A 25485-nucleotide genomic window follows, 5' to 3' on the forward strand; every position below is an offset into this window, starting at 1 on the left:
GGGTATCTGCTCCGGGGGACCAATCAGGTCAGACTTGCTCCTGATTGGTCAAAAAAGGGAATTGCTGACCTTAGCAAATCCCCAAAATCCAAAAAGCTTGTTTTAGGGCAGGTTTTTGTGTTCACAAGCTCTACTAAATACAGGTTTTGTCATTAAATATCACAATTTATGGGCTAGGAGGAAAGCCAAAGACCCACAAATTTCACTAAAGGACTTAATAAAGTGATTTTTGCATAATTTGGGACCTTTAAAATATACAGTCATCAAATAACGTGAACACACGTTCAATCATGAAAATCAGAGTGAAATTTTCATGAATGATGATGTTGCTTATGCACCTGTTTTTGAAGCAGGGAGGGTTTCTCTCAAAGTTTTATTCAAAATACAAACAAGTTTTTTCAAATGCCTTGGCATTCAGGGGATTCCATTATTTGGAGCAGGTTCCTCAGCTTCAGATCAAGCAGAAACTAAGACATAAAAACACCTGATTTGCTCTCCGTATACACACAATACAATACACAATACACAATACAAACAAAAAAGGGGGAATAAAAACACTGTGGCTGCTCCACCAACCAGAAACGTTTTGAGAGGTAGAGTCATTATCCTAGAACTAAATTAAGACCTCAGTTCCTTCAGTCAAAAAGCACATAGTTCCTAAAAAGTCCCTAGTTCCTGTGGTTGAAAAGTGTCTTGAGAACGTAATTTTTTTGTTCTTGCTTCAGATCGGTGGAGGTCAAAACTCCCATGAAGTTGTGCTTAAAGTGGCAGAAATGGTCATCAGAGAGTCTCGCGCGGCACGTGTTCGGCCTTTCAATGAATACAGGAAGAGGTTTAAACTAAAGCCGTACACCTCCTTCTATGAACTGACAGGTGAGTGTGTTTGATATTTTAGCTACAACGTTCCACTTCCTGTTTGTCACTGATAACCGTCTGATTTCCTTCCCTCAGGCGAAACAGAGCTGGCCAGAGGTTTAGAGGAACTTTACGGGGACATAGATGCTCTGGAGCTCTACATCGGTGTCCTCCTGGAGAAAACCCGCCCTGGTGGTATTTTCGGCGAGAGTATGGTAGAGATGGGCGCCCCCTTCTCCCTGAAAGGCCTCATGGGAAACCCCATCTGCTCCCCTGAGTACTGGAAGCCCAGCACGTTCGGAGGAGGGACGGGCTTCAACATCGTGAAAACGGCCACGCTGAAGAAGCTGGTGTGCCTCAACACCAAGTGGTGTCCGTACGTGGACTTCCACGTTCCCAGGAATGAGAAGGAGGCAACACCGAGGACGCCGTCGACTGAACTTTAACGATTATTTCAGACCGCTTTTTACGACTACATTAGATCAGAGATTAAACCCCAACGTGGGTCTACCTCCAGAAAGAGCTGACAGATCACATCGTTTACAGAAAACACCAATAAATACCCATCTTCTTCCAAAACTGTTTGTTCTGTTTCCTATTACTCTATATTTTTTCGATGACCACATGTTGTGTGGTTTTTACTTTGGTCCAAACTGAAGTATTTCGAAACATTTCAAGCCTGTTCTTAATCAAATGACCCTAGGAGATAATCCAAGAAACTTTTCAAGTTGTGGGTAAAACTCTTTATTTATTAATAACTTCCATTTTTTCTTTACATCGTCATGTTTAATAAGACTGAACTTTGCATGGACTCAGAGGCTTAGGCTAACCGCAGCTAAAGTTAGCATCCTGAAGCTAACACAGAGACAGGGGGACACTGAGGAAAAGCTCTTCCATCTGCTCCACAGCACACAGCATTTAAAATACTCACATTTCCAGGGTCCCAGGTTTGTTGGAGGATGGTTGGTAATGCGCCTGGATTCAGGACCAGTCTATTGGCTAGCCCTCTGTTGGACTGTCCAAAGTTGGAAGAGCAGTCGGCCATGAAGTGATTAGCACACACATGCACAGTTTTGCTGAGTGTAGCTGGAACATTTCCTTGATAAATGAACTCTAGACACTTAGTCTGTCTTCTTCCGAGATGGGAAGCTTGAGCATGGAACTATGTGGCTGTTTACAGCCAAAAACAGAGCAGTGATGGCTCTTCAACTTTGGCATTCTCAACTTTGGAGGGGAGTGGGCGGGGAGGGGGTTTGGGAGTATCTGCCCCGGTGGACCAGTCAGGTCAGACTTTCTCCTGATTGGTCAAAAAAGGGAATCGCTGACGTCAGCAAAACCCCAACAGCTCGTTTTAGGTCAGGATTTTACATCCACAAGCTCTACTAAGTACAGGTTTTGTCATTAAATATCACATTTTGTGGGCTGGGAGGAAAGCCAAAGACCCACAAATTTCACTAAAAGACTTAATAAAATGATTTTTGCACAATATGGGACCTTGAAGTCAGATTCCTGACATTTATCTTAAGATGTTGACTCCTAAATCTTAAAACATCAGGATTCAAACTTTTATTTTAGGATCCAATGCAGACTAAATTTGGATTTTAATCTCAGATTTCTAAAGATGGTGGAATTCTGAATATGAAACCAGAACTCTGGGATTAACCCTTCAACTGTCACCTGACACTCCTTTTAACCTTTTACCTGTTTTCAGGTTTTTTAAATGAATGGGATTTGAAGCCGGTAATCATTTTTATGTTACATCCAAAAAAATTGTAAAAATATATACGTATATTTTTTTTAAATAAATAAAATATAAATAATAATGTTGTTGGAGCACAAAAAAAAACTATAAATCTAAAGCTGTTTAACTCAGTTCAACATATTTTCAATGAGATATAAGGACTTGTAGAAATGCTCTACCGAACACTTAAGCAGCAAGTTAAAGGGTTGAAGCAATAATTCAGACTTTATTTCTTGATCTTAGTATTCATAAAAAAAGAAGAAAAGAAAAGGTTTTTAAGTTTAAAGCCAGCATTCAGTAATTGGAGTCAAAATCTTAACACACAAAAGTCCCAAATCTATCAAATCAAAATTTAGACTTTGATCTTAGAATACTTAAAAAAAACAAAGTCAGAATTTTGGATTTAAATCTGAAAACTCTGACTGTAATTTCATAATATTTAAATAAATAAATAAATAAGAAAAGAAATGAAATTCTAATCCTAATTTGAGAATTATTTGAGGAAGAAAAACAAAGAAGTCTGTCTGCGATTAGAATGATGATTTAGCAATTAAAGTCAGAATTCTGAGGAAAAAATTAAGAATTCTTTCTTTATTTAGGATAAAATGTTGTTAAAAACATTTTCAGTCCTCACCTTCAAATAATAAATTCAGAGGCCTTCATTCAATCCTCTCATTCTCATCAGACTCAGGAGAAAATCATTTGTCTCTTTGTAGCTAACGTTAGCATGCTAACTAGCTAAACCAACATGGCCAACAAGCCAAACCCTGTGAGTATATTAGCATATTAGCATGTAGCAGAGCTTTAGCGGAACATGATGTGCAGTTTCTTTGTGGCTGAGAAATTGACACCAAATGGCTAAAAAAAAATGTCTGTTTATGTTTTCACAGACTGACAGGATGCAGATGTTGGTGCGTCGCTGTGTGTGTGTGAGAAAAGTGTTCACACATTGTTGTGGTTTGTGAGTGTCTCAAAATATTAGTCCACATGCTGCGAAACATCTGAACTGTGTATTATGAGTAAATTTAGTGAGGAAATGTGCGCAGCAAGTAGAGTGACACAAAAACTGCAAGTCATGCTAACGTTAGCATGCTGCTACAGGCAGTGTTTAGCATGGTATGTTCTTTTTTACTGCTGTTTTTTGTGAGTTTCTTGAAGTAGAAGTTGAAACTGTGAAATTATGAACAGTTGGCTTCAGTTTGGCAGTTTTTTGGTCTCATCATTTATGATTTCTCCTCCCTAACTCGTCACGATGTCTGCTGTGAAAAAGCCTTTTATTCCTCAGAGTGTCTGAAAACGGAGACTTTGATGCTAATCACACATTATAAAGAATCACACGCTGCAGTCGAGCTAAACAAGCTCCAAGAATTGAGATCTGATTGTGCATTTCTTGTTGCTATAAAGTAAAAGCTGTCATTATCCTTCATTGTCCTTGAACAAAGACAGAAAATTTAGTCTGGTGTGAACAGTAAAGTGTCTCCAGAAACTCAACGATGAAGAGGTTTAATCATGACTCGGCAGCAAGCGCCTGAGACAAATTTTGACTGTTAGGAAACTGTCAGAGTTTCAACTTCTTCTCAACTCTTTTCATTCTTCATCATGTTTAAGACAGAGAGTAAACTTTATTAAAAAAGAAAAACACATGAAAAGACTTCAGCTGTGTGTATGGTGTAAATGTTTATTGATTCAGCCCGTCGTAGCCTCTTTTGGTATCAAAAACATCTGTTAACAGTCAAGTAGCTTCAAATAAAAGAATGAACCGGTCACTGTTACTCGAACAAAAATGCAATATTTAGTGAAAAAGTAAAATATCCTTGGCCGTTTGACTGAAAACTCTCTACAGGAACAAAATCAACCCAGAAACAGATACACAGAATTAATGAAGCACGTGTTTGGAGCTTTATATTGTAGCAGAGCTATTTTTAGCTGTGGAAAGTGATCCATAAATATGAACAAAGCAAGATGAGTGTCACAACATGAAGGCAGCCAATCAAGGTCTACTTCAGCTGTAAACAAGGATTTGTGTATTTTTAGGCTGTGCAGCAAAAACACTGAAAGTTTTAAGACGTTTTAACTGGCTGAACCATTTGCAGATTTGTGTGAATGTTGGTTAATTTCTGAAGAAGTCTGTGGATATATGGGGACTATAGAAGGATTATCTGTTTGAAGTAGACTGCAGCGCCACCTTTTGGCTAAGAGTCTCACACACACTCTGTCATAAAGATGTCACTCAGATTTTCTTTTTAACTATTTTTTTTGTTTAAGACAACTTTTTACCAGATACAACACCACAAGGTAAGGTATTTAATAACAGGTAGAGCCACAGTTTGAAACTTGACAAGAAGCTAACTTTGTCAGTTTGTACCGTAGTACAAACTGACAAACGTTGACGTTGTTATTGGGAACGTAGCTAGCTATACTTAGCTCTACTCACAGCCTGGTGCTCTAAAACACGTCTGTAATGTGTAACGTTAGTGAATCCTGGTTATGTCCTGTCAGTCATCTACCAATCAGAGCTAACGTAACCACACTCTTCATTTTATTGATAGACTCTCAAGTTTGAACAGACCACTGCAGAATAACTGCTGACTGTGGGTTGGAATGAACGTTAGCACAAACAGATTAGCTCCTGTGTTAGCATTTAGCTCGGGCTGTATCTCTCTCCTGTTTCTCTTTCTTCTGCTCTTCTGTCTTTTTTCTGTCTGACAGTTAGGCTCCAGTGTCCACAATCACTACAAAATCCTTAAAGCTCTTCTCACTTGTAAACTTGGTCAGCTGGCGTGATGTTGTCATAGCTACTTCAATGTGCTGTGAACCAATACGTTCCTGACCGACACAATCAGGAAGCTAAGAAATAGCATTTAGGAATAACCTAAATTGGTGCTGATAACCTCATTTTAAGTTGTGGATTATGACCAGGCATATAGAAGTTAGACTTTTAAGATCACTTAGAAACTCCTCACAGCTCCTTTATTATATGTGTTTTTAATGCTTTTTCATTTCTTTTTACTTATTTATGGATATTTGGAAAAATTAGAACATAAATCAATTAAATCATGCATCTTTAAATAAATTCACATTGAATTTATTTTGTGGACAATTTATGAATATTGTGGATTTCAATCACATATGATTCCATTTGGACACTTGTGGATTAGTTCGTGCTTAAAAGCTTACAAGCTTAGGTTTATTGGTAAATCAGTTTGTGCATTTGTAAATCAGTTTAAGTACTTGTCTATAAATTCACACATCGTCGTGGATCAAGTGATGCATTTAATTTCTTTAAATCACTTCTTTTTATAAATCAATTCAAATATTTGTGGATCAATTTGGAGTTTTTGTGGATCTAGCACAGTCATACATCAATTTACACCTTTTTTTGTTTAAATTCACATATTTTTTAGATCAGTTAATGCCTTTTGTGTGGATCAATTTATCCATTTGTGGATTATTTTACACTTTATTTTTGACCAGTTTACTCCATTGTAGATCATTTAATGCTAATCTGTGGACTTATTAACAAGTTTGAGGAACAATTTTTGCATTTGTTGAATAATTTTCACATTTGTAGATCAATTGACAGATTTTTGAAGGGCATTTTTATATCAATTTGCAAACACTGTGAATTTGGCACATTCATGAATCAATTTACTTTTTTTTTTAAAAATTAATTTACATTTTTCAGATCAATTAATGACCTTTGGTGGACCAGTTTACACATCTTTTTAAATCATTTTACAGATTTTTAGATCAATCCGCTCATTTATGGATGAACTATGGAAGCAATGCAAACATATCTTTGGACTATTTTACGCATTTGTGGATTATTTACACCCATATATAGATTGATTTATGCTTTTGAAGGTCAGTTTACACATTTGGGGATCGCTTCCCACGTATCTGTGGATAATCAGTTTTGGACGTTCTGGATCAATTAACATGTCTGTAAGTTTGCGGTTTTAAATCTCTGTCTGCTTTCATGGACCATTTTGCACAGCTACAAACAGTTGAGCTTCATTAAAAGCCCCGTACAGGTGACTCCTTAATGAGTAATTACTAAATTAAAGCTACATATGTACATTTACTCTCTTATACTTTAATAGCTGGAAAACTTTAAACAAACTTTAAACAAAGAAACTGAAGCAAAGAAAGTGCCGTGCTAAAGCTATAGGGTCTGTACAGAAAAATAAATGTGTTAATATACATGGTCAGCTCCACACGCTTTGATTTCATGTGTTAAAGTTTAGAGAAGAGCTTGATCTGAGCTCTGAGAGTGTTTGGAAACTCCAGCCTGAAACCAGGAGCTGTTTAGCTTAGCACAAAGACGCTGATGTCTGAATCTAAAGCTCAGAGTTTAAGTTTAGTTTGTTATTCATCAAACTTCACGTTCTGACATGTTTCTACTTAAACCTGGCGGTGGATTGCTCACTCTCCTGCCCGTTCGCTAACGTCGCTGCAGCCACCGAAGCCGAATTAGAGGCTGAATTAACCTGAGTGCCTACTGCCATCGAAGCAGTGGCTGCTGGGAAAAAATGGACGTCCACTGCGACTGTCGTGAGGCCGAGTGAGACGTGGTGGGAGAGGAGCAGAGGAGGGTTCCCGTTGGAGATGCTGAGGCTGTGGTGGATTGGCGCTCCGTGGGACTCGGAGCTCTGCAGGGTCAGCGAGGAGCGCAGGCCCGCCTCAGGTCTGGACGGGGGAGAGGGGGAAGGTGAGCGCGAGGGGAAGGATGATGGAGGGGGTAAGGCGTCCTGACACGGGCTGTGGTTGTCTCTGTTGCTGGTCCAGTCCTCGGCACACTGCAGCTGGATGCTGGGCTGGGACAGACCGCAGCCTTTCTCCTCCTCCAGGAACGGATCCACCTGACAGAGAGAGGACGCAGCTCTGAGACAAATCCTGAGACGACTGATCAGATTTCCTTACCAAGTTTCTTTCCTGCATGTTGTCAAACCTTTGTGTCGTGAACCGGCTCTGGATAGGTTTCCACGGTGACCGAGTGGTTGTCCAGAGCAGGGGGTGTGTCCTCCTGAATATCCTCAAACGGGGGCTCCATCTGCACCGTGACCAGGCTGGGTCCTGGGGGCTGGGCTCGGGTGTCGGATGTGTTCGGGCTCTGCTCGATCACAGCGACGCAGTCATCGTCTTCAAAAGCTCTGTGAAAGAAACGTCATTTTGTTCGTCATCTTTGGGGAAATGAAGAAGCCTCGTCCAGTTTTATTCCCATATCAAAGATTTCATACCGGTTTTCATACGTTCGTCCTGCTGCTCGGCGCTCAGTGTGTCGTACGGGGACGCCAAGATTCCTCTGAGCTGTCGACGAAATATGATGGTTATAAAAGGAACAGGTTGACTTTTCATCAAACAAACGTCATGGACACCAAACTGGTTTTGTCTTCAGTGATATTTTTACTATTTCTGCTCCTGTGTTTGTCTGGAGATCCTACATGTAACCATGAATGCATTGTTTACATGTGAAATCAGCTGTTAGCAGCCTGCAGCATGTCAATGCTAACTGGTGCAAGGCCAGATGTTTCCCCACAAGGTGAGGACGACTTGCTGGTTCTCAGGTGTGAGCTAAGAAGTGTCGACATGGACCTGTCCTTCCATCCATCGTTATTGGGAACGTAAGATCTATCTCCAATAAGATGGACGAGCTAGGCCTGCTAACCCAGCAACAGAGGGAATACCAGAAGGCAGAGTAGCATCATGCTATTCACAGACATGGCTAACAGAGCTAACAGCAGACACCAACACCACATTGGAAGAGCTTCACCTGCTGTGAGCAGACAGGATCCAGGAGACAGAGACTGAACAGACTGCTGAAGAAGCTCAGTCCTGGACCCTGTGGAGGTGGAGGCTGGCTGACTGGACCATGATGGACAAGCTGTCAGCATCTATTTTCTTATTGAGCTTTTGCACTTTCACTTAACTTGAAGAAAAAAACAGAAATTCTTCGAGAGGGAGGGATTCCCTCAGTCAGACTGACTCACACTGCGAGGTGAAGCTGGTTGTGATAGCAGAGTTAGCTTGCTGTAACAACAGCTGGACTCAAGTGACAGACAAAAGTTTACATGTCTTATCAGATAATAATCAGCAGTGTTGAGCAAATTACTTATTTTTATTTTATTTATATTTTTATTTATATTTTTAATAATCTTTCTGTAGATCAATCTTGATTCCTTTTTTTACCGATGGATGTGAAAGACTTGCATTTGTCCTCTACAGGAAATAGTTTGACATCCTGAGAAATGACCTCTGACCTGCTCGGCTCGTTGGCACCGGCTCGTTCTTGTGGACCACTGAGTAGAAGGTCACAGTGATGAAGATGAAGGCTAGAGATACTCCCACTCCCACCACGATGGGGATGTCGTGTTTCTCCAGCACGGGCAGCCATGACGGCTCTTGCTGTGTGACTCTGAGGAGAGAAACACAGAAGTCAAAACTCTTAAAATCCTTTTTCATCACTTTGTTAGTTTCTGTTACCAACCTGGGGTCGTTGCTGGTCATCGGGGACTGGGAGGTGTTTCTCTTCAGCCACTCGTTCAGTGTCGTCTCATTTTCACCTCGTCTGCTCGTGTTTATTTGATGAGACGTGTTGACCTGATGAATAGGAGTCTCAGAATCCAGAGGGGGCGGCTCAGAGGTCTGATCTGGAGCCCGGACGGTTGAGATCGTAGGCCGTGTTTGAAAATGATTCCTCTCCTGGACTGGAGTTTCTGTACGAGGCTGCGAGTGGAGCTCTGGACTCTGAGAAACCGTAGAGGCAGATGAAGTTGGTTTGAGACCTTCAGGTGAAGGTTTAATGTGAAAGAGAGATTCCTGAGGCTGCGTTGTTGATTCTGCGTTTGTTAGAGAAGGCTCTGTTTGTGCTAAAGTTAGCTCCTGGTGTGTTTGGAAAAACCGGCTTTTAGTGACCGACTCGTACGGCTGAGTGGGAGTCCAGTGAAAGTCGGCATATGCTGCAAAAGACGGAGTGACTGAACCAACACTAAGCTCCTCAGCTCGCTTCAGAAGACTCTGTGTCGGCTTTGAATCCAGACTGAAGAAAGGCCTTGTGGGTAAATCCGAAGCCTGTGTTGTGCCCAAAACTTTCCAGGAAGTCGCTGACGCCTGGTGTTCTCTGATTGGTGGGTAAGTCGCGGGTGGATGATGAGACTGAAAGCTTGGGTGTGGAGGAGGAGGTAACAGAGGCGGCTGTATCTGATGGGTCGTTGGTTTGCTCCGCTGTCGCTGTAAATAACGTTCGAGTGACGGAGACATTTTGAGCTCAGCCACAGCTCCTCTTGGAAAGGAAGAAAAGGTGGAGGCTCGGTTTGAGGAAGCGTCGCAGTTTGATGAAGAGCCTGTAACAGAAATAAAGGTCATTAATTTTATCTTCAGACTTAATTTATATGTTTTATCATAAAAATAATGTTTACTGATCGTTACTGATCACTATCACTTCACCTGAAAAAAAAAATCCTACCTCAGTTAACTCTTTAAAACCCATCAGAGCTGCGGTGCTCCCATTTTACAACTGCTCTTTGAATTACCGTAACTCCTCAACTATTTGAGCAAGAGAAAAGTTCAAATGTCTCATTAACCCTGAAAAACCTGAAGCATCAAAAACTAGACTAAAAATGTTGATTTTTTTTAAACTTATATTTTTATTAAGCCTTTAAAAAAATTACAAAAAAAAGGTTTATCATTTTGTTTATGGCATATTTTTTGAATTACATTTAAATTGGGCAGTTTTGGCGATCGTTTTAGTAAAGTTTTTAGTAAATGTGCATTCTTTCAATGCAGAAAACACTTATTTTAAAAACGAGAAACAAATGAGATGTTATTTTTACTGCGACTTCTTGAAAATTAGAGATGATTTTCCTAAAAAAAAGTGTGTGAATGATTTAACGAGAGCAGCCATATTGAAATGGGCCAAAATACAACTTCAGCTTCCCATGGTGGCAATGATAATCCTCAAGAAAGTACAATACATTTGTAATCAGGCCTTTTAGGAAAATATTTATTGTGTTGATGAGTTAGAGGTCAATCCAGAGGCACTGACCCGGGTGGTGGTGGTCTCTCTTTTTAAGAAGGGGGACCAGAGGGTGTGTTCCAGCTACAGGGGGATCACACTCCTCAGCCTTGGTCCTGGTAAGGTCTATTCGGGGATACTGGAGAGGAGGGTCCGTAGGATAGTTGAGCCTCGGATTCAGGAGGAGCAATGTGGTTTTCGTGGACCAGATCTATACCCTCAGCAGGGTCCTTGAGGGAGTTTGCCCAACCTGTCCACATGTGTTCTCCAGGAGTATGGGTAATCGGACTGCTTGTTACGAGCTGCCAGTTTCCTGTACGACCGGTGCCAGAGCTTGGTCTGCATTGCTGGCAGTAAGTCGGACTTGTTTCCAGTGAGGGTTGGACTCCGCCAGGGCTGCCCTTTGTCACCGATTCTGTTCATAACTTTTATGGACAGAATTTCTAGGCGCAGCCAGGGTGTCGAGGGGGTCCGGTTTGGTGACCTCAGGATTGGATCGCTGCTTTTTGCAGATGATGTGGTCCTGTTGGCTTCATCAAGCCATGACCTTCAACTCTCTCTGGATCGGTTCGCAGCCCAGTGTGAAGCGGCTGGGATGAGAATCAGCGCCTCCAAATCCAAGTCCATGGTCCTCAGCCGGAAAAGGGTGGAGTGCCCTGTCCGGGTCGAGGAGGAGATCCTACCCCAAGTGGAGGAGTTTAAGCGAGAGATCGACAGGTGGATCGGCAGGCGTCCGCAGTAATGTGGACTCTGCACAGGTCTGTCGTGGTGAAGAGGGAGCTGAGCCGGAAGGCAAAGCTCTCTGTTTACCAGTTGATCTTCGTTCCCACCCTCACCTATGGTCATGAGCTTTGGGTAGTGACCGAAAGAACAAGATCGTTGGTACAAGCTGCCGAAATGAGCTTCCTCCGTAGGGTGGCCGGGCTCTCCCTTAGAGATAGGGTGAGAAGCTCGGCTATCCAGGAGGAGCTCGGAGTAGAGCCGCTACTCCTCCGCGTTGAGAGGAGCCAGATGAGGTGGCTCGGGCATCTGATGAGGATGCCTCCCGGACGCCTCCCTGGTGAGGTGTTCAGGGCACGTCCCACCAGGGAAGAGACCCCGGGGCAGACCCAGGACACGCTGAGGAGACTACATCACTGGGCTGGCCTGGGAACGTCTTGGGATCCCCCGGAAAGAGCAGGACGAAGTGGCTAGGGAGAGGGAAGCCTGGGCTTCCCTGCTTAGGCTGCTGCCCCCGAGACCCGACCCCGGATAAGCGGCAGAAAATGGATGGATGGAGTTAGAGGTCTTTGAAATGCACGTATCAAATATAGTATGTTTAGCAATAAAGGGTTAAAGAAGAAAAGACAAGCTATTGAGGGAAGTCCAGTGTATTATGGTACTACATAAGACTCCATATGTAACAATGCTCCAATCACAGGCAATAACTGGTACAAGCAGTTCTCATTACCGTAACTTTTCAACTATTTGGGCAAAAGAAAAAAATTGAAGCTTCCTAGAAGAAGAGAAAATGAGCTTTCCAGTCATGATCTCTGACTCTTTTTTAAGTTTATTTTTTCTGATTACATTACCACATTATTACCTCATTATTAAAAAACAACAATCATTACATAATCATTATTTTTTAATTGTTTTTGCTGTCTGGGCTGTTGCAGGATTCTGTTTTCCATCCTGTCTCAACTTTAAAGAGGGGGTACTCTGCTTTCCCATATTTCACACATGGATATAACAGATGTTCAGACTGAGCATGTGCAGATTTTCAAACCTCTATATATATGTTGAAGAAATCCCTGAATCTGTAAACTGATCAAAGCAACCTCTAAAAAAATATCTAGATCTTCATCACACCTTCATTATATTTGCTGAAATTGTGACATAAGAATCTCCATATTAAATGTGTGACATGTTGGAGGAGGGGGCCTCAAACACCAAGGTCTGCCCAAAGCTCTGCCCTCTGAAAGGCCTCCAGAGAGCTGGCCAATCAGAGGGAAGGGGGTTTGTAGAGACAGAAGCCTTAAAGAATCAGAAGGGTTTCAGAAAGAGGCTGTAATGAGGTTTTTTTTTTAAAAAACACCACAGAGAAAAATAGGGATTTTTTTGAGCTGTAAGTCATATGAGGCTACTGAGGGATTACTTCAGGGACAAAATAAAGACTGAAAAAGCACAATACCCTCTCTTTGAGGAAAAACTGGAGTGACAGAAGTAGCAGTAAGTAAAGGACAGAAACTCACATGTTGCTTCCTCATTCTGTGCTGAAACATGTGGATGTTGTGTTTTATTATCGTCTTTCTGAGCCACAGGGTCCGTGGGTTGTGAGGTCGATGGTTCTTTGCTGGAGTTGACGCTCTAGAAAACAGGAACACAGAGACTCTTAGATTCAGACTCCTGCATGAATCAGGAATGAAGCCACGAAGCAGGCGCACTAATACGAGAGCAGAGCTGTTACACGCTGATATAAGAACGCCACCACACGCCACACGCTTAGAAACAACATGTTCCACAGAGGAAACAGCTTTTACGTCTGTCTGAAAGCCACATGAGCCACAGCAGAGATTTCAACAACTTTGTTACTCACAGCAGACAAAACCAGCCCTGTCTGCTCTCCTCTACCCGCTGGACGGGGCTCAGCTTTGGACAGGGGACAGTATGAGATACAGTCAGCAGGGAGGAGGCACGGTGTCACTCTGCTGTCAGAGAGGACGCAAACACGTACCTGTGACGCTGAGGACGAAGCGTCTCTGGTGGCGTCCTGCTCGGTTCTCAGCTGTGCAGAAATAATCTCCTGCATCGGTGATCTGCACGTTGGAAATATGAAGAGCTCCTTCTTCTGTGGAGGAAACGAGTTTACAAAGAGGGAGAAAGTGAGTATTTACAGATACATGAAGAGGCCTCAGTCACATTAAATACTCACCATCAATGCGTCTGTCTTCAGTGTTGACGACGACTGACTGTGCGTCCACTCGGCCTCTGCTCCAGCTGTACGTCATGGGCAGGATTCCTACAGCTCTACAGGGTAAGACCACAGGATCCCCGACCCTGCAGCTCACCTGGGTCACAGTCGTCACGATGATGGGACTCACTGAGGAGAGGAAACCCATCATAAAACTTATAAGCATGCTTTTGTTGTGTGTTTTCTACAAAGTCACACATTTCTGCAGCTTTTTGGTAGTTTTGTACCCATAATGCATAGATCATTAATTTCACAGGGTTCAGTTTTGGGGCCGAAGATATTCATACTTTATTTGAATGATATTTGTAAAGTATTTAATAAGTTGACTTTTATAATTTTTGCAGATGACACTGTTTTATTTTGCTCAGGACCAGAAATTGAAGAACTGTTGGCAACAGTAAAAAAAGGAGTAGATCATTTTAAAATAATGGTTTGATATGAATAAGTTATCATCAAATTAAAATAAATTAAAATTTATGGTGTGTGATGGTGAAAGAGAATGTGAAACTAAATTCTTGGGAGTTATTTGGCAGATCGCAGATCATACACTTAGTTGGAAGCCGCATATAGAATATATAAAAAGAAAACCTAATTAGTGAGACTAAAGTGCCACGAGTTATTCGGCTGCAGCTGCTTCCATTAAGTGCCAGATTTATTTTTTTTAAATAATGTAGAATAATCTAAACACAACCAACTAAACACAATTAATTGCTGCAACAATATACTTCGACCTTCAACAACATTTAGTGATTAGTGCTGAAAATTCCCTAAGACCTGAGTCTGAGACCTTCTGACTCATTCTCCCCCTGAGGACAAAGAGGAGAAGGCTCAGATTAAGGCCTAAGTGTTTCCTGAACAGATGAGTCTTCAGACATCTCTTAAAGTAGAAAGGGACTCTGTGGATCATATAGAGTTTGGTAATTCATTCACCATTTGGGCACAACAGAGAAGAAGAGTCTGGCTAGAGATTTGGAGCCGCGCTGGGCTGGGAGCACCAGGCGTCTTTCACAAGCAGAGTGTAGAGGACCAGAAGGAGCGTAGACCTGGATGAGGGACCCCAGGTAGGCAGGAGCTGTTCTTGTCAATGTTTTGTAAGCCAGAAGAAGAGATTTGAATTTGATTGGAGCTGCTACTGGAAGTTTGGGGGCTGGTTTAAGACCAGACGTGCTGTTGCATTCTGGGTCATCTGCAGAGGTTTGAATGTACACGCAGGGAGGCCTGCTGGGAGGCAGTAGTCGATGCATGATATCACAAAGGCCTGTACCAGAAGCTGTGTGGCCTGTTGTGTCAGGTAGGGTCTGATCCTCCTGATGTTATAGAGGGCAAATCCACATTCAAACTCCAGAAACGAGTTATAAAATAATAAATAAGGTTTCCTATTGTGAAACTACAAATATTATATACTTATATTATATACTATTTACACAGTCTCGCACTTAAAAAATCTTAGATATTGTAAACTTGAAAACATTAAAAATAAAAGTTTTGCCAACTTTAATTTTTTTCAATTAAGAGAAAAAATGTATAATTTAAGCAGGTTTATTGTCTTTGAAATAGGTAGGTGACAATCAGGGTTGAATACAGATGGGTTACTTTTTTAGGAGTTAAATTATGGAACAGACCTAATAATGACTTAAAATTAAGTAAATCACTTTTGAGTTCAAGTTTAGTAGTTTAAACATTTTTTATTTTGTCAATTTATTTTTTATCTATTCATTTTTAAAGTAATTAAACATAAATTCCCATTTTTATTTATGTATTTAATTATTTATTTAATTGCTCTTCTTCATTAATTTTAATAGTGTTTTAATTATCTTTAACATTTTTTTTTTTTTTTTTTTTTTTATTTTGCACAAAGTGTTTTTCTTCTCTCATGAAAGTCACTTATTTTTTTTTCATTAAGAGACAAAATGTATAATTTAAGCAGGTTTGTTGTCTTTGAAATAGGTAGGAGTTAATAGTGTTTATTTATTTTTATTTATTTATTTTTAAAGTAATTGCACATAAATTCCCAATTTTATTATATAATTTATTTGATTATTTATTTAATTGCTCTTCTTCATGTATTTCAATTGTGTTTTAATTATCTTTTACATTTTTTATTTTTTTATTTTACACAAAGTGTTTCTCTTGTCTTATGTTTGCTACTTTTTTTATTTTCTTTTACTTTTAATTATTTAATTTCTCTGTACAGCACTTTGGTCAACAGTGTCTGTTTCTCAAGTGCTTAACAAATAAAGTTGGATTGGATAATTCACATTCTATACAGCAGACTGTAACCAAAATAAAATCCTCTCATCAGATCTGTGATTAGCTGTGACGTACCAGCAACTCTGAGCGTGGCTGCACCCTGGCTTCTACCCAGCATGTTCGAGGCCTCACACACATACACGCCCTCATCGTAGCTCCGCGCAGACTGGATGAAGAGCGTAGCGTTCCTCAGTCTGCATTTTATAAACAATATAAAAAAAACAAAAGAGGTTAGAAGCTGGATAAAACATCAACTTCCTGTCTTAACAAACCAAATATGAGCTCACCCTGAAGAAATCCTGCCCCCTGTCTGTTTGGAGTGACCTCTCTTCACCCAGCTGATGGAGGGTGGAGGCTGACCCTGCACCTGACACTCCAGCACCACGCGAGCACCCACGGGTACCGTCAGCACCTGGGGGAACACTTTCACTGATGGAGCGGCTGCAAGGAGGCGACAAAACCAAACAGTTGAGGAATTCAGGGATTAAACCGGGTAATGATGGGTCTGCTGAGGGCTCGTACCCAGAACGGTGAGGGCCGCTCTCCTGGAGGTGAGGAATCTTTGGAGGTGGATGTTGGAGGCTCTGCAGAAGTAGCTCCCGCTGTCGTGCTCCTGGACACTGAAAAGTTAAAAACCACTGACTTCATCTTTATTTAAAACATCATCCTCCTTCTTCCTCACTCCCAGCTCCTGTGAGGAACTTGCTGCTTGGGTGCCCTCTTGTGGACCAAGTGATACTACATGCAGACCTTCAGATACACACACCTTTGGATGAAGAGGTCTCCAGTGGGCAGCACGGTCACACGGTTCATTGGAGAAAGAAGTTTGTTGTTCCTGAACCAGGACACCTGAGCTGCTGGTCGGCTGTACGGTGGCCTGCAGGTGACAGTTACATTATCCCCTCTTTTCACCGTCTGGTTTGTCGGCTGCTGGACGAAACTCCAGTCCATCTCTGGAAGAAAAGAGCTACCTTTCATGGCTGAACTCTTCACAGATTTCTGATTTCAGCCTCTGATGGAGTTAAAATAGTTTTAAAAATCAAAGCGTCCTGCAGAAGTTTGCGCACATTACCTGCAGGAAGGAGAAACCCCGTTCGTGACCTGATCGATTCTTTCTGGTTGAATGCTTCACAGTGATACGAGCCTTCATCCTCTCTGGTCACGTTTCTGAAAACAGGAAAATGATTTTTATGGAGCACACTTTAACAAACAATCCAGAATTAATATTCCTCCTGCTGCTGCACGCTGCGCTGCACCTGAATGTGAGCAGCTGTCCATTGTTCTGGAGGTTGAACGAGGACGAACGGTTGGTCAGGAGGATGCTGTCTTTGAACCAGTGCACCATGGGAACAGGAAAGCCACGGACGGCGCAGTGCATGGACGCCTCTGTTCCTGTAGCAACAGTGATGTTGTCAGGGCCCCGAATGATCTGCAGGCTCTGAGGGACCCCTGTAAGGAGGAGCGCCCGGGTCAGACCGAGACCTGTGGTGTGGTTTAAAAAGCGTTTCCATGAACTCACCCTGCACTGTGAGCTTAGCCGGCCTGCTCTTCCTGCTGATGTTCAGTGAAGGATTGTGGGTGATGCAGACGTACATCCCATCATCCTCTAATGTGACGTTGAAGATATGAAGAGTGCCGGAAGTCTTCCTCTCGTTCCCGCCTCCGTATTCACCCTGAACATGTAAACACAGCGCAAACATTAAGATTTATCTGAGACGGGAGCATCTGGAACATTTTACTTTTTTACATGACTTTCAGTTTCTTGTGTCTCATGTCTCGTCACTTCCTTCCTTGTTTCTACTTCTGCTTGCCCGCTAAGCTGTAAGTTTTCATTAGTTTTTTTTTCTTGTGATTTTATTTTGAAGTTTTGGTACTTCTGTTAATAAATCATCTTTTTTTTTTTGTCCAAAGTTAAGCGACTGGATCTTTTCTTGTCACTCCCTGCCATTTATAAGCTTTTGTGAAGTGAAACAGTATTTTTTTATACACTTTTTAGTCTTTTTTTAGAGCATTCCTGCTTTTCCATATGTTCTTTTTTTTTTCAGAGGCTGCATTTACGCCTGGTTCATCGCTGCAGAGCTACACCACTGCAAAGTTTAAAATAAAGGCAAGTTTTTACAACTTTTTTCGAATATAAATTGTCTTATTAGACTTAATTTGAGTCACATTCACCAGACAAGTGACAGAAAATGTCTTATTTTAAGATACTGGAGGACTAATGTGTTGTCTAAATTGTATGGAAGCCTGTTTCTGCCGGTAGATAACTTTAAAAAATCCTTGACAAAGTCAAATTATGAAATAAAAAGATGAAACTATGAGATAAAAAGTCAAAACTCTAAGTAAAAAAAAAAATTAAAAAAATGAAAAAAAGTCAAAATTAAAAAATTAAAAGTTGAAATTATGAGATGAAAAGAAGAAAATATGAGATAAAAAGTTGAAATTTTAAGAAAAAAAAAGTCAAAATTATAAAATAAAAAGTTGAAATAACAAGATGTAAAGTCCAAATTCTAAGATAAAAAGGAGAAATTGCGAGATAATAGGTCAAAATTATGAGATAAAAAGATGAAACTATGAGATAAAAATGTAAAATTAGGAGATGATGAAGTCATAGTTATAAGATGATAAATAGTCATAATTATAAGATAAATAGTCAAAATTATGAGATTAAAAGGTGAAACTGAAATATACATGTGAAATGATGATAAAGTCAAAATTATGAGATATAAAGTAGAAACTTTGATATAAAAAGTCGAAATTAGAGAATAAAAAGTTGAAAATATGAGATAAAAAGATTAAACTGAGATAAAAAGGTGAAATTATGACATAAAAAAATCAAAATTATGAGATATTAAGGTCAAATTATGAGATAAAAGAATTGAAATTGTAAGATAAAAAGACAAAATTATGACATAAAGAGGTGAAACTATAAAATAGAAAGTCGTGATTACGATAGAGAATCGAAATTCCCAGATAAAAAGTCCAAACTATGAAGTTTCATGAAACTATCGAATAAAAAGTTTAAATTTTGAGATTGAAAGATGACACTGAGATAGAAATGTGAAATTATAAAATAAAAAGTCAAAAATATGAGATGAAAAGTTGAAGTATTGAGTTTTGAAATCTAAATTATGAGATTCATGTGCTCTGTTAGCATTGTTGTCTCAGCATCACCTCACTCGTAGTGTATTAGTGGATTACAGTAGTAAAGTAATGTGTTAAGCTCTAATGACACCAGATTAAAAGACATAACGATTAATCACGCCAATATTATCTGTCTATCGATTGAATTGGTGGAATAAATTTCCTTGATTAAGGACTGCATATTTTTCAAACAGCTGGGCTTGTGAGGTGATTCGCTAAGTTAGTTAAAAAAATCTGCAGGGGAATAAAAAAAAATGAACTTGTCATATTTCTTGCTTGGATTTCAGTTTTTGCAGTGAACCCAGCAGCTAGATGTTATTGTTTTCAGATCAGTGACAGAGTTTGGTAATCTTTCATCTTGTTGGCAGTGGGTTGACACTATCAGATAGCTCAACAAATCTTAAACTATCCTGATGAGAAAATGGTCTCTAATGTGTACAGGGGGAACCCAGGACGACCCTGTGGTGAAGTCTACAGTCTGTGATTTGTTGCAGTTGCTGACTCACCTGAATCTGTCTCCCTCTGGTGACCAGTGTCTCATCTTTGAGCCAGGTGATGCTCGCAGGAGCTGAACTTTCCCCGGACACACACTGGAAGAAAACTCCCTCGCCTACTCTGACTGTCTGGTCCTCAGGACTGAAGAAAACCTCCTCCAAACCTGCTACACCCAACACGAACACAGGAAAAAGGTCCTCTTTAGATGGTTTCTCGTTTTTAAAGACAAGAGTTGCTTCGTGGACTCACCCAGTGGGGATGAGACTGCCGGGCCTGACAGGATGATGAAGCAGAGGAGGAGAGTCATCTGTGTGAGCATCCAGACAGAGACATGCATCCTACTGCAGAGCTCCCTGAGGGTCCAGGAGAATCCTCCGTACGGCTTCATCCATGCTGTCGGCTGGGAGACAGCGGCAGCACACATAAAACATTTAAACAGCACACATTTAATCAAGTGTCTGGTTTTCAGGATTTCTGTTTTACTGCTTAAAAGAAGGGGGAATGTGTTTTTTTAAGTCTTTATTCTGTCCCTCTAGGGCCCCCATAGTATCTTTAAAAAATAAAAATCCTCATCTTTTATCTCACTAGTGTTAAAAGTCTTACGTCAGTCTCTGTCTGAAACACTTTGCTTTAGTTGCTTTCTCTTTAAGGCTTTCCACTCCACAAACCCCCTTCACGCTTATTGGCCAGACCTTGCAGTTTTGTTTTGTCTTAATTATATTATTTATACTTTTTTTTTTACCAATACAGACATACAAGAAACACAAAAACACTCAGTAGTGTCACACAAACTTATAGAAGAGAAAAACAAAACAAAACAGAGAGACAAGGTGCACACATTAGCTGTGTTTTCGTTACACCTAGAATTGCGTAATACATAAAAATCACAATAAAAAAATGGTGATGGAAACGCCACTTTTTCGAAAAACCTCTCAAATTTTGATAAAAAGTTTTTATGCTCTCATGAGGTGGTTTTCAGAAGTTTCAATATTGAAGTTTCTCGCAAAAGTTTGAGCAGTGAATAAAACACTAATGTTCAAGAATGGGTATCATCATGAGTGCAGCGTCCGGACAGACATTATGTTTTACTGTACTAAAGTTGAGTGCATTTCTGGTGGTAATGGAAACACCAGCAAGGCACAATTGTTCTTTATCCAAACTTCAGAAATATCCCTTTTGTTTGGGGGAAAAGTGTAATGGAAACGCAGCTGTTGACTGTATAATTAATGGATGTAGTCTCCTTGATGTCACCCATCTGTTTGTGAAACAGACTTTTGAAGCAGATCGGCTGTCATGGCCATATTGTAAGTGGCACAGGCTTTGTGTACAGCTATAGGGCGCCTGTCAGTCACATGACCTAAGCTGTGCCTCTGATAGGGCGAGTTCTCGGTCTTAATATTCTCTAAACTGCTGAGTAAGAAAAAAATTCACCCTCTGTATCGTGTGTGCAGTGAAAGTAGTGATTCAGACAGGAGACGTTTTCTGAACCAGGCTGTAAAAATGTTAATTTCTGCTTTGAAAACGGCTTTTTTTGGCTTGGTGTGTTTGTGACTAACCATCAAAAAACGCATTTTTTAAACTAAATATCATCATCACTTATATGGATGGTAAACAGCTGTACCCAAAGAGCAATTCAAACACACAACTGTCACTCGATGCTCATGACTGCATTATCCGTGGACACTTACCAGACTGTGACAGACCACGATGTAAAATTGTGTCAATAAATCAGAAACCCTCTCATACCAAAAAAAGCACACAGACTGCTGAGTCTGAGACCTGGTTCATAATAAAAGAACCAGAAAACTACGTCCAGAGTTAATTATTTACCCGGAGAGGTCGCTGGTGTTTCAGTGTAAAGTGTGACCCTGTTAACTGATGACTCTCGGCTGTTAATCACTGATAGTGTCCGCTGAGAGTCACTAGTTAGCATGGTCGCTATTAACTCCAAAACACCGGTTGCTCTGTGACCGTCCAAACTTGATAGACGTTGCCTCTGTTGAATAGTATTGTTTCTAAAAACTGACCACAGAACAACCAAACATTTTTGTGCTGATAACAGATTGAATTTGGTGTTTAAAAAACGCTAACTCGTCTGGATGAATGGAGTTAAACGCTGCTTCTGTGGGCAAGATGCGTGCGCAGCTTTATGATGATGTAGACTGATAATCCCTCTATACAAATTAAATATTTGAGACCTTGGTGTTTAAGGCTCGTGCCCTCTGTCGTGTCATTAACCAGTTATCAGATCATTTTGTGATGAGCTCTCATCATTTCAGCAAGTCTTGTGAAGATCTCATGAAAATCTCGTGCTATTTCTTAAACAGTGTTTTGATCAGTCTACAGATAGTTTCAGGGATTTCTACAACATATAAATCTGTCGCGGTTTGAAAATCTGCACACGCTCAGTGGATGAAGGGACAGCGTTATCGTACCTTAACTACCAGCGTCATCAATTAGATGTAAAAACTCCCTAAAGCTTGGTCAAAATAAAACTGTCTTAGGTTTTAAACTCATTTATTTCAGAAAGAATAAAACCCGGTACTGCTGCTGACAGCAGTTTGCCCTGGTTTCACTTTCCTTCCCTTTCTATTAAACATTTTCTGTTGTATAATTCAGAATCAGTCCGTCTCTCCCTCTCCTAACGCCCTCCCCTCCCTCGTCTCTTCTGCTTCATTCCTATTTTGGTTGCGAGTCCGCGGCAGCCAGCTCTGCTTTGTCCTTTTTAGTCCCTTGAATGGGCTGGACCACTTTATAGAGCTCGCACTGTGGCCCTCCACTCAATGAAAGTGACATGAAAAGAGGCTGCGGAGCTTTGTACTGTGAAGATCAGTTATTGGTCCTCTGCAAGGAAAGCTGCTCGTCTGATTACACGGGCTTTCATGATCCTCCGTATGTCCATGCTTTATTGTTTCTATGGGCCACAAATTTCTGCTCAATCAACGCTGAATGTGCACAAACAGGGCATGTTGAAGGGGAACATGCCAAAGACATAGTTTTGATCTTGATTAAAGGAGATGATGAAGGTGAAAGAGCTCACTGTGCTTTGCAAGACTGCGACTGAATTAATCGACAACCTAAAGTCATCTGATACCTGAAGATACATGAAAAAATAAACCAGAAACAGAAGATGATGGTTTCAGTGACTTTCTTCACTGCACGATTTTATGTGTCTAAGAAATCAATGTCAACGGTTTGTTCCAAAGTCACATGACTTAAACCAGCTGAGGTCCCATCCTTTTTGGTGTGAACCTTGAAGAAAGTGTGTCATGTTTCAGCTCCTCCTCATCAATATTTCATCAGAATGATTGTCTGTACATGGGGCGCATTAACTGTTCATCAACTGTGTTACCAACATTTTCTGCTCTTCTTACTATGGATGTTATAAAAACCAAACTGTGAAGAAAATGAGCAGAAATATGAGCTGATGGAGGTCAGGTGGTGCCCTGTTCAAGGTCTGCAGTTAGCACAAGACACAAAAAATGGAGGAAATGTCGACTGTGTTACTGTGATTTTTGTGCCATAATTCTTTTAAATTTTGTCTAAACTGTGAAATAAATGATGAGGGACATTTCTAGGGAGCGTAGTCTGATGTAGAAATGTTGAATAACTCTAAATTCAATGGCTGTATTATTTGCAATCAAACAGAATATGAAGCAAAAAATAATCAACATTAAACCTCATGTAGTTTTACACTAGCCTCTAACACTGAGGGCAATGAATGTCAGAAACAACCACAGACTGGTTTCATGCAGAGACTCACTCGTTGTCCTCTCTTGTTCAGGTGAATCTGGGTTAATAACTCCTCTTTCATGACAGTGTTGAGGTTTCAAAGTAGACATGTTTCTCGGACTGTTCAGGATCTGACTCCCTGAAGCTTGGATGCTTTTTTGTGGTGATGCCTCAGATTATTTTCTTTAGCAGCAGAAACAGTTCGGTTTCAAATGAGGCACACAGGTCCAGCACTTTGAAAAGTTGGCTCTATAAATGGAGACCAGTGACTGTAAAAAAAAAAAACTGCTCCCAGTTGACTAAGAATAAATTAAGCAAAAGATCTCTAAAATATAAAAAATGACAACATAGACCACCATGTTGATTATGATCTTGCTTTTCTACCATGTTTATAATCAAACTTCTTCCAGGAGCTTTAAAACTATCCACGATTAAAAATCTCTCTCCACTCCTCTCTAAGTAATTTAGCATCGTATAAGCAGTGTTTGTATTTGTCTTTCAGACACCAGAGCATTAATCCTCTGGGTTAAATGACTCAATGAATCACTTGATTGGCTTGTGGCTGGTAATACTCACATAAAGCTGAGAGCCTGTGGGTGTGAATTTGTCTGACTCACATCATTTACACTGTTTAGCATTTCATTAAGAGGGTTTTAGCCCACACGGTGACTAGTGTAATCTTTGCTTCATGCAAATGTCCAAAAGCATCACAGGCATCATTTAATTCAGAAATTGAATTAACAGAAGATTTAACAGAGGTTTTTTGTGTAGTTTTAAGTCTCTTTTTTCTTTGTCTGTTTTTGTTGTCAGTCTTTCCTTCTTGTTGTGCAGCAGCTCTTAAAAACTAGGTGAGAGTTTGCATTAGCATAAGAAAGCTCCAAATGATGAGTGGAGCTAAAGGAAGAGACAAAATTTGCACTTAAAGATTCAAAACTTCAATATTATGAAAGCAAAATTTTCATGATTCAACACATTTTATCCACTTTATCACACTGAAAGAGCACAGAGAGTCATGGTACTTACTGTGCACCTGTCCAAAGGCTGTTTCTGGTTAGTTTTCCAATCAGTCCATCCGTCGCCCTCTTCCTCTGATGCATTCACCGAGCTTCCAGCTGCAACAAGCTACAGCCACACGCATGTGCTAGATGTCCTCCATCCCCCTACAAAACACACAACACACACACACACACATAAACACACACTGTGCATTCTCAATCAAAGCCAACAGCTGTAATGAAGCACAAAACCCTTAATTGTGTTCCCTTTATTCAGACACTAAACAGATGCAGAACTGCTTACACACCACACGCCCGGCATGAAGCAATAAATTAGAGATGTGAAGCCATTCGTCTGCTGATTGTAGGGAAGGAAGAGGAAGAATTTTTACGGCTGCAAAACATTTAATTCATGGGGCACATTAACGATATGGACACTGAAATCTAACCAAGTGTTTATGTCTTAGTCTATAAAAATGTCTTATTTAAAGATGCGCAAAAACAAAAATGACACCTGATTTTAAAAAAACAATACTGATTTCAAGACAACAACCAATAAATAGTTCCTGTCCCCAGTGGAAGATACTGTTTATAAGCAATTCATGCATCTTTTTTGTCTTCAAATGTCTTGAAAGAAGACATATTTTTCTAAACTTGTCAGGTAACGGTAGCTCATATTAAGTTTTGATAAGGCAATTTTTCTAAAACAAGACATAGACACTTGCTAAGATTTTAGTTTCTGCAATTAATAAACAAGACAATGCTGCTCTGATTTGATGTTGGAATTTATCAAGATTTGAGAATGCATATCTGCACAACTGCATGCGGATGTTGATTATTACCCATTTTTTGCATATGCAGTACAATTTTTTCTTCCATATCTTAAGTTTAAATGTGTCTTTATGCCAAAAAAGTGCAGTTCTAATCATTTTAACAGTATTATTGCAGAAAAGGGTTAACAATAGGGACATCTATCTAATATGAAAAGCAATATGATAGTAAAAGCAGCATTTCAACTAATCGTAAAATATTTCAACTGTTGAAACTTTTCAGCCTACAACCCCCCCCCCCCCAAATATCTGTGCTTAAGACTGGCAACCCTCTAATAATAATAATAATAAATTAAAAATAATAATAATAAATTAAAAATTAAAGAAGGAAAAGGCCTGAGATACTTAATGTAGAGGATGTGTATAAAATGAGACTACCTATGTGTACATAGTCTGCCTCTGATGTTACTGTTGCTATCCTGCTTTAGTCACCCCAGTGTCATCAACAAAGAAATGTGAAAAACAGATTTAAAAAAATTCTG

General features: G+C 40.3%; 3 protein-coding genes across 3 annotated transcripts in view; 1 reads left to right on the forward strand and 2 right to left on the reverse strand.

The window, feature by feature from the left end:
• Positions 1-1413, forward strand: part of ptgs1 (prostaglandin-endoperoxide synthase 1) — a 38074-nt gene extending 36661 nt beyond the window's left edge. The window contains exons 11-12 of the mRNA XM_074670035.1: positions 726-873; positions 952-1413. Coding sequence (XP_074526136.1) covers positions 726-873; positions 952-1301 — 498 coding nt within the window. The 3' untranslated portion in view covers positions 1302-1413. The remainder of the gene's footprint in view (positions 1-725; positions 874-951) is intronic.
• Positions 1414-5820: 4407 nt separating this feature from the next.
• On the reverse strand, positions 5821-9932 carry LOC141790781 (uncharacterized). Its single transcript, XM_074670860.1, has 5 exons — positions 9084-9932; positions 8857-9011; positions 7837-7906; positions 7548-7749; positions 5821-7458 (listed from the first exon to the last, which is right to left on the reverse strand). Exons 1-5 carry the CDS (start codon positions 9854-9856, stop codon positions 6997-6999), a joined length of 1662 nt encoding a protein of 553 aa, XP_074526961.1. The 5' UTR covers positions 9857-9932; the 3' UTR covers positions 5821-6996.
• A 2797-nt stretch (positions 9933-12729) lies between these two features.
• Positions 12730-24300, reverse strand: LOC141790034 (peroxidasin homolog). The gene is made up of 15 exons (XM_074669665.1): positions 24202-24300; positions 19696-19846; positions 19458-19612; positions 17330-17483; positions 17067-17259; positions 16883-16977; positions 16577-16763; positions 16333-16430; positions 16098-16251; positions 15886-16004; positions 13522-13689; positions 13324-13437; positions 13186-13238; positions 12842-12956; positions 12730-12743 (listed from the first exon to the last, which is right to left on the reverse strand). The coding sequence occupies exons 2-15, from the start codon at positions 19832-19834 to the stop codon at positions 12730-12732; spliced, it is 1758 nt and encodes a 585-aa protein (XP_074525766.1). The 5' UTR covers positions 19835-19846; positions 24202-24300.
• Between the last annotated feature and the right edge of the window lie 1185 nt (positions 24301-25485).

Source organism: Halichoeres trimaculatus, unplaced genomic scaffold, assembly GCF_033239565.1.
Source record: "Halichoeres trimaculatus isolate MK-OKI-2021-1 unplaced genomic scaffold, fHalTri1.1 fHalTri1_scaffold_5, whole genome shotgun sequence".
NCBI classification, from domain to species: Eukaryota; Metazoa; Chordata; class Actinopteri; order Labriformes; family Labridae; genus Halichoeres; species Halichoeres trimaculatus.